This window comes from Myiozetetes cayanensis, unplaced genomic scaffold, assembly GCF_022539395.1.
Source record: "Myiozetetes cayanensis isolate MyiCay16 unplaced genomic scaffold, myiCay2020 scf2-11, whole genome shotgun sequence".
Lineage (NCBI taxonomy): Eukaryota > Metazoa > Chordata > Aves > Passeriformes > Tyrannidae > Myiozetetes > Myiozetetes cayanensis.
Window position 1 is genome coordinate 74,437,182 of NW_026087411.1, and position 8,827 is coordinate 74,446,008.

At 56.6% G+C, this 8,827-nt stretch overlaps 1 protein-coding gene across 1 annotated transcript; it reads right to left on the reverse strand.

Moving 5' to 3' along the window:
• Window positions 1–5,243: 5,243 nt before the first annotated feature.
• On the reverse strand, window positions 5,244–8,444 carry POU3F2 (POU class 3 homeobox 2). Its single transcript, XM_050315529.1, is given in 3 exon segments — window positions 5,244–8,048; window positions 8,050–8,155; window positions 8,158–8,444. Coding segments are annotated over 3 exon segments (1,302 nt in total). The 5' UTR covers window positions 8,387–8,444; the 3' UTR covers window positions 5,244–7,081.
• Window positions 8,445–8,827: the final 383 nt, after the last annotated feature.

Consider the following 8,827-nt stretch of genomic DNA (forward strand, 5'->3'; position numbering starts at 1 on the left):
AAAACAAGTCCTAACTTTTAGACGAGCGCCTCTTACAAGTCCCAGGACAGGAGGAGACGGGACAGGGAAGAGGAGGGGGAGAGCGGTCCCATCATCAGGGGGCCCGTGTTTTCCTGCCAGGATTTACCGCCGTGCGAAGAGGAAGGGGAGAAACACCGGCCGCCAATTTCCTATCGGCCTGCTCTCATTTTAATCCTTAAAAATGACATCTGTGCGGACAGGCCCGGGGACACAGGGAGCGGTACAGCTCAGCCCGGCAGGGCGAGACGTTGCAAGGCCGCCGGGAGAGCTGCAGCCGGCGAGCTGGAGCCCCGCGCCGGGACGGCCCGCACCACCCCGGCCCCGCCGTGGGAGCGATGGGCCCCCCGGCCGGCCCGCACGCCCTGCACCCCCACTCGCTGAGGGAGGCAGACCTCCTGCCCCGGACGGGGCCAGGCAGACACCGGCCAACACGGCACCTCCCCGGGGTGAAGGGAACCCGGCGCCAACTCTCCAACCACCCAGACCCTGGGCAGGGGCTCAGCGCCCGCCCACCGCCCCTCCTGGCAGCGCCGGCAGAGTTTCGGCCGCTCCTTCGCTGCTGCCCTCGCCTCATGCTTCTCCTTGCCCACCGACGGGAGGGCAGGATCCGACGCCTGCGTCCCGCAGACAGGCTCGGCTCTGGTGCGGGCGGTGGGCCGCTGCGGGGAAAGGGCTTGCGAGGGAAAGGGGCTCCGCGCTGGCACAGGCGGCCTCCCCGGCCCCGCGGGCCCTGTGTGAAACCCCGGTATATTCGGGACACTTGGCCGAATTTCGGAGGTATTTACAGGGAGTTTGCAGAGAGGGATATGCGGTTCGAGGGAAGAGACCCACAGCGCGGGTCAGGCCACGGGTTGAGACCGGCTGCGGCATGAGAATCCACTCGCTGTAGCTGGGACTCGCCATCCGAAAAGCCCATTTGTTTGGTTTATGATTTGATGAGAAGTCGCGTCTGAGGAAGAGTTCTTGCTTTTTGTTTTACCATTTCCGCTACAGCACTCTTTGGGTTTGCTCAAACTAATTTTCCCCAGAGCCTAATTTTCCCAGCATTGCCTGTCCGAGACAGGAGGAAACTCCCTTTGCGGAACATCTTCCTACATCCCCGACGGCAAGCCGGCCATGCTCCGAGCACAGATTGCCAACTTAACGTCTGCAACTCTGAAAATTCGCTTTTTATCTTTTCCGTCTCAAGATAAAAGACGGAGAGGCAGCCCAGGCCCTGACCCTTCCGAAAAGCACAATAAATAGACCCCCCCGGCAGAAGCAGGGGAGGCGGAAGAGCCGCGATTCCCAAGACAGACCCCAACGCCCAGCCTCCGTTCTGGAGGCAGCAGAAGGCCGCCGCTGCCCCGTCCACAGCCAAGAAGCCGCGGGCAGTTTCTTTCCTTACCCCCAACCCCTGCCTGCCCCGCAAGGCGCTGCCCGGGCTCCAGCTGGAGGGACCTCCCGTGCCTGCCACCCTGTCCCACTGCTGTACCTAAGCCCAGAGGTTTAAGTCAGACTAAACCCAGAGCGCCCACCCGCCGGTGACTGCTCTCCCCACCGTCCCCCCGCCTCATCGCCCACCGGAGGCCGTCGCCTCCCTTCCCAGGGAGGGTCACCCGTCCTCTTCCCCCGACGCCGACGGCACCACAACAAAGAGCCACCTAACCTCTAACAGCGAGGCTTGGGACAACCCCGGGGCCTGGGGCCGCCCGGCAGACAAGGGTAGGCAGCCGCGGGACGGGGTTTTCCCCCACTGAATCAGCCGGAAGGGGGGACAGTCCCAGGCTGGGGTCGGGTCCAAGGCGGGGCGGAGGCCGGGAAGGTGTAGGCAGCCGGGCCAGCTCCGCCGCACCCCCAAGGCCCGGTGCGGGCCAGAAGCTCGCTCGGAGGACCGGGAACTGGAGAAGGGGTCGCTGCGGGGACCCCGAACTGTCGTCAACAAAGCCCGAGGGAGAAAGAGAGAGAGAAAGAGACGACGGGGCGGAGCCGAGGCCAACTGGGGCCTCTGCCCCCGCCGGGGCTCTCACAAGCTGTCCAGCCCGAGAACATCGCCTGATTAGACACCACCCCGGCCTGCCCCGCAGCCCGGGGGATTTGCCACATTATTTCCCCTTCTCCTGCTTCTCTCTTTTCAAACCTCGGCCCCCATTGCTCACCCTCGGGAAAGACGGCGGGGCTGGGAGGCGGCGGGAGCGGGCAGGGCAGCACCAACCACTGCCTCTCGTCCCTGCGGAGCCCGGGACAAGGGGGAGAGGCAATCACAACTAAAATGTTTGGGAATACACAGTCTCCTTCCGCCCTACAGTTTCGGCCTCCACAAGAGAGCGTGAGCCGAGGAAGTAGGGCTTTTGTTGTTGACATCTGACCTATGACAGAGTGTCCCTGATGGGAATGAGAGCAGGGGAGTCCGGGAAGCGACCGCGAACCCTGACATCCACCTGCAGAAGGAGCATCCTATGGCTGCTCCATTTCCACCTCCTTTCCCTTAAAAGAGAGACTGAAGGAAACAGGAATAATGACTCCCCGCATCGGCCGACCTCCCCACGACCAGTCCAGAAGGGCGAGAGAACTCGCTCCCATAAGGTCAACCCCTCGCTGGGCAAAGAGCCCCGGAGGAGCAGCCCGGGGGCCCCCGCCGGGAGCGGCTCGGCCCCAAGCAGCGGCCGGTCACGCCGTCCCGCCACCGGCTCTCGCCGGCCATCACCATCCATCCAAGTCACCTCCTGTCCACCCGACACCGGAGCGCTCCCCGATAGCGGGCCCCTGTCGTCAAAGGCGAAATATTCCCTGGGCGCCCACCCGAGTGTCCTGCAGAGGGCAGAGGCTGCTCGCTTTCCGCAGACCGTTCCGCGGGCTATTGACCAAGGACTTTTAAATCCATACCCGGCTTCAACATTTTACCCGTCAGCACGTCTGCGGTCACAAAACACTTCTTCTTTCTGTCACTTCTCTTCGAAACTATTGATAAGATCATTTAGCTGAATCTGTTCAGGATGAGTGTAATATTGACTAGAAGTTAGAAAAGATGATTAAATCTAATAAGCCTAGAAACTATCGTGAACGGGGGGGAGGAGAAGAGCAGGATATCGCACTTAGGAAACTGAGCCAGCCAAAAAGGACCTGAACACTCCACCGCGTATGCGAACACTGCCCTGTTGGATGTCACTTGCCAGCGCGCAAGTCCCGCGGGTGTCCAGCTGGGACCCCTCCGGGAAAAACCGACCGGGTCGTTACACACACGGAGCCGCAGCCGCCCATAACGTGAGAGTCCCGGCCCTGTCGCCTCGGGGCCGTCGCCTCGGGGGCCGGGGCCCAGCTCGGCCCGGGGGTGCGCAGCCCCGCTGGGCAGCCGCATTCTTCCTCCTGCAAATGGTACTACCATCATTAAGCCCCGCCTTTTTGTTTTTCTTTTTTCTTTTTCTCTCTCCTTTTTTTCTTTTTCTTTCTCTCTCTCTCTTTTTTTTTTTTTTTTTTTTTTTTTTTAAGGAGTTAGACCTTAAATTATCAAGGAGACCGAAAAGAATCTAGTCTTTTCTCCCCCATGCCTTCCGCCAGAATATGCAACCAACTTGAGGAGCAGATCTCCCCACCAGCATCAAAGGCAGGACACCCCTACTCGCACAGAAATCAATGCTCCAAAACACACGGTTGAGGTTCATCTGCGGAGAGACACAATGAACACAGCTCCCGAGGCTCTCCTTCTAGACCCTGAAAGTTATGAGCATGGAACCTCTCAGTACAGGCATCAAATTTATTCCAAAAATTCCATGAAATATAAAGGAATGGCGGTGCTTTTACACAGAACTCAACTCAGTATAAGTACTGCGGTCTTCTCCCTCCAAATCTTAAGAACTATGCAAATCTATGCTATCTTTAAAAATAAAATAACGATATTTCAATAATTAGAAGAAACTATGAAGGTATTGTGCATTTCTGTTTTATGTAGATAATAAAATATTACTTTAACATAAATATATAAGGATCTCTGCGTTTTTATTTTTCCCCACAAGCACATCCAAATGTACCAAAACAAAGTATTTTTAAAGAGACTGAACCAAAAAAAATTACATCCCATATAGATTTTGTTCACCTACTCATTTAAAGCTACAGAAAAACAGTTTCCAGAACCTGTTTGCTTTAAAAGAAATAAATATACATTGAGGCAGGCCACTTAAAAATGATATGAAAATATTTCCCTGGGTAGCATTTAAAAAAAAAGAAAAATAGACAAAGAAAACATTGAAACTATTTCTGCATTTCAAAGGACAAATATTAAACATATATACATAGTGGTAAGGTTTGCGTGGTAACTTTTTTTTAGTAAACCTATTTGGAGTTTGAGGCTTTTTCAAACATCCTCTTGACTCCGTTTTCTGACCTTACGCACGTATTAATAAGTGTCTGAAAGTTCATTTCCTCCCTTTACCACTGGATCTGCCCTGATCTGATTCACTTCACTAGGCGCTAGTCCTCAACACTTTAAATAACAAGCAGCTCAACAACAACAACAAAAAAACCACAAAACCCAAAACAAAACAAAAAAAAAAAGAAAGAAAGAAAGAAAAGAGAAAAGCTTGGTGCCCGTATCTTTGTAACAATTGTTGGAAAACCAGGAAAAAGGCTAATGCATGTGTGCCTCTTAGAAATCATCATCTGTCTTACCAAGAAGAAAAAGAGAAAGAAAGCAAGAAAGAGAGAAAGAAAGAAGGAAAGAAAACCCAATGTCACAGGCGTTTTAAAAGACAATGAGAAACATATTCTAAAGCCTTAGCTACTGAATGCAATATTTATAGGAGAGTTCTGCGAAAGAATGCTTCACTGTTTTTTCTCCATAATTTCCAACACTCAACTAAGTAAACTTTTAGATTATAAAAATGCTTTGTCTCTATAGCACCCATTTGTGCTGACTAAACGATCCCTTTATGAATTTATAACTATCATAGTTTAAAGTTCCTCTAATGTATATGCATAGCTGTGTGTGTGCATAAGTACACAAACACGCACGCAGACACACGCACATACATGCGCTGCTCCAAGGTCCCGCTTCCCTTCAGAGCTTTTTGTTTTCCTTTTTTTTTCTTTTTTTTTTTTCCTTTTGTCCCCGTGGGTTTTTCTCTTTTTTTGGGGGGGAAGTTAACCATTTCCCAACAAGATAATGTCACGAAATGCACTTTAAAACTATTAACAAAAGGGTGGAAAAAAACACGGATTGAAAAATGGCATTTTTTTTCCCCACTTCATTTCATTCCCCAGTGAAAGACACAAGGCTGCCCAAGTTATAACTGGTCCTTTCCTTCAATAAATTATACCACAATCTGACCAAAGGACAAGGGGAGGATGGGGAGGGAGAGGGGCTGGATACAAATAGAAAATAAAATAAAATAAATACGAAAATTAAAAGTGGGAAAGAAATGCACACGGTCTCTGCGGAGAGGAGGGGGCAGCGTGTGTTTACAGGCAGTTGTAAGCACCCGACCCCCACCTCAGGCCCAGCAGCTCCTCAGGTTCTCCCTGGCTCTGTCTTAATGCGAAACTGCTCAATGAAAGAAAGTTTGTAGGCTGATATAAGCCCAGGTTGCCCGGGCTGTGAGACTGGGGATGCCAAAGGCACGCACGCAAGGGAGCTGCGGGGGGAGGAGGGGAAGGAAAGGGCGCTGAGGGGGTGGTGATGGGGAAAAGAAATAATCCCCTTTCCCTCTCAAGGAAGTGCTACTTTCTCCGGGAAAACCCTGGAAACATGTAGTTCCCTCTCCACCTTCCCCACACCGGGCCTTGATCATCCACACTGGCACAATCTGGAAGGATTGCACATATTTTTTTTACTCCCTTCTGGCTGCGCCTCGGCCCCTGGACACACTGCCTGAAAATGAAGTTTACTTTGTTGATTTGCATTTATTCTCCCTTCTCCAAACTCTACTCTTGCCATTGAAGGCATATATTAAGCAATTACGAGAGTCACGTCTCTGGAGAACAGAAGCTGAGGTGCAAATATATGTGTATATATAGAAATTATATGTATGTGTATATATGTAAGTCTACGCACACATGCATATGCATACATACATACACATACACTAATTCTTTTTGCTTCAGTAAAAGGAGAAAATAAGCGTTACACGTATTTAAGAAGACTTGTTTATAACAAAAGTTCACATATACACATAAAGCAAAGGCTAAAACACATTAACATATCGTAGATTGGTCACTGGTTGACTAACGCTCACCGTGGAAAATGCAAGTCATTTGCAAAATTAAGGTCGGAAAGGAAGGGGAAAAAAAGAAAAAATAAAGAGTTTGTTTATGTAAACTTCGATTTTCTTGCAGTGCAAATTGGTAAGGTTAAATACTGTCTACATCAAAAGGGATAGCTTTTCAGTTCTCTTCCTTTTTTTTTTTTTTTCCCATATATTCATATAGGGGATCCACAGAAAATAAACACAGCAGCATGTGCCAACACCGAGCGACATTCCACAATGCAGTCTGCCTTTGTGTGGCGGAAGGGGGCTGCAGAGGGGACCCGAGGTGGCTGCATACCCCCTTCCCCTTCGCCCCTCCCCGGTAGGGCAGCGCCGTATGTTTTTGCCAGCAAGCGAGAGTTTTGTGCGAACCGCTTCGCCTTGCGCCTGCCCTGCCGGTGCCTGCCCCTGCCCTGCCTGTACCTGCCGCTGCCCTGCCGGTGCCCGCCTGCCTGCCCGTGCGCGGTACTCACTCCACTCCGGTGCACGGGCACTCGTCTGGAAAGGTCAAAATACAGCATCGCACCTGCTACCGTCTAAGGGGACAGTGTGGTGCAGGTGCTTTGTCTGTCTGTCTGTCTGTCTGTCCACTGTGATTGGCGCTCGCCCTCTCGCTCGCTCGCTTTTTGTTTTCTTTTCTCTTTTTTCGCGTTATTTGTTTGGGTTTTTTTTTTGATTTTTTGTCTTTTTTAAAGATAGGAGAAAATAAAATAATTAAAAAAAGAAAAACAAACAAACAAAAAAAAGGAGGACAATCAAAAGTTGGGGGAAGGAGAGGAGGAGGAGGAGAAGAGGAGGAGGAGGAGGAGGAGGAGGAGGGGCCGGGCGCCCCCGCCGCGAGTTCACTGCACGGGGGTCTGCACCCCGTGGTGCGGCGGTGTGTCCCTGCTGGCCCCGTACACGTCCTCGGCGCCCGGCAGCGTCCCTCCCGGGGGAGTCATGCGCTTCTCTTTCTGTCTCCTGTTACAAAACCACACTCTCACCACCTCCTTCTCCAGCTGTAGGCTGTCCGCGAGCGAGGTGATCTCCTGGGCGGAGGGCTTGGGGCACTTGAGGAAGTGGCTCTCCAGCGCGCCCTTGACGCTCACCTCGATGGAGGTGCGCTTTTTCCGCTTGCGGCCCTGCGCCGCGATCTTGTCTATGCTGGTGGGGCTGCCCGAGGAGGAGTCCGCTTCCTCCAACCACTTGTTCAACAAAGGCTTCAGCTTGCACATGTTCTTGAAGCTGAGCTGCAGGGCCTCGAAGCGGCAGATGGTGGTCTGCGAGAAGACGTTGCCGTAGAGGGTGCCCAGCGCCAGCCCCACGTCCGCTTGGGTAAATCCCAGTTTGATGCGCCGCTGCTTGAACTGCTTGGCGAACTGCTCCAGGTCGTCGGAGGTCGGCGTGTCCTCGTCCGAGTGCGGGTCGTGGTGTGGCGGCGGCCCGGGGGGCGCGGCGGCGGCGGCGGACGGCGCCGGCCCGGCCGCCCCGGGATGGGGGCCGTGGGGCGGCGGCGGGTGCTCGGGGCCGTGGTGCGGCGGCCCCGGCGGCGGCTCCTCGTGGGCGTCGCGCAGGCCGTGGTGGTGCAGCCCGGGCTGCCCGGCGCCGAGCATCCCGTTGACGGTGAAGCCGGGCGGCTGCGAGTAGAGCAGCCCCGCCTGCGCGCCGTTGGCCGCGGCCATGCCGGGCGGCAGGTGCGCCGCGCCGCCCGCCCGCCACGCCGCCGCCGCCGCCGCCGCCGCCGCCGCCGCGTGGTGCCCTCCGCCGCCGCCGCCGTGGTGCACCAGGTGCGGCGCCCGCCCCGGCGGCGGGTGCTGCGGCGGCGGCGGCATCGTCGCCGCGCCCGCCCGCCTGCACCACCGCCGGCTTGATGTCGGGCTGGCCCAGCGCGCCCGCCGACCAGGGCGCCTCTCCGCCGCCGCCGCCGCCGCCGCCCCGCCGCCGCCGCCGCCGCCGCCACCGCCGGGGCCGCCGTGGGACAGCGCCGCGATCCACTGGTGAGCGTGGCTCAGCGGGTGCCCGTTGCTCTGCAGCGCGTAGTCCGCCTGCACCAGGGCGCCGGCGTCGCGGTAGCCGCCGCCGGGCTGCATGCCGCCGGGCGGCTCGGCGTGCACCATGGGGGAGCCGGAGGCGAGCAGGCTGTAGTGGTTGGAGGCTGCGGTCGCCATGACTCGCCGAGCCGCACTGATCGCGCCGGTTAAAGGCGCCGCGCATTTGACAGCTACTTTTTCGCCTCGGGCGCCGCGCGGCGCCCGCGCCCCCCCGGCCCGCGCGGCGGGGCCCACTGCGAAGGCACGCGCGGCCGCCCCGCCCCGCCGCCGCGCGCCATTGGCTCCCCGCGCCCTGACGGACGCGCCGCTCCCGCCGAACGCCGCCGCCGCCGCGCGCCATTGGCGCGGCCCGCCCGCGCGGCCACGCCCCCGGCCACGCCCCCGGCCACGCCCCCCGGAGCCCAACTCCGAGGGGGAACGGAGCGCGGGGAGCGGGGCCGGAGGCGAGCGCACCGAGGGCAGGGCAGGGGGCGCGCCGCACGGCCTCGCCCCGCCCCGCCCCGCCCGCCCTGCCGGCGGGAGGATGCCGCCGCCGCTGCCGCCGCCGCCGGTCCGCCC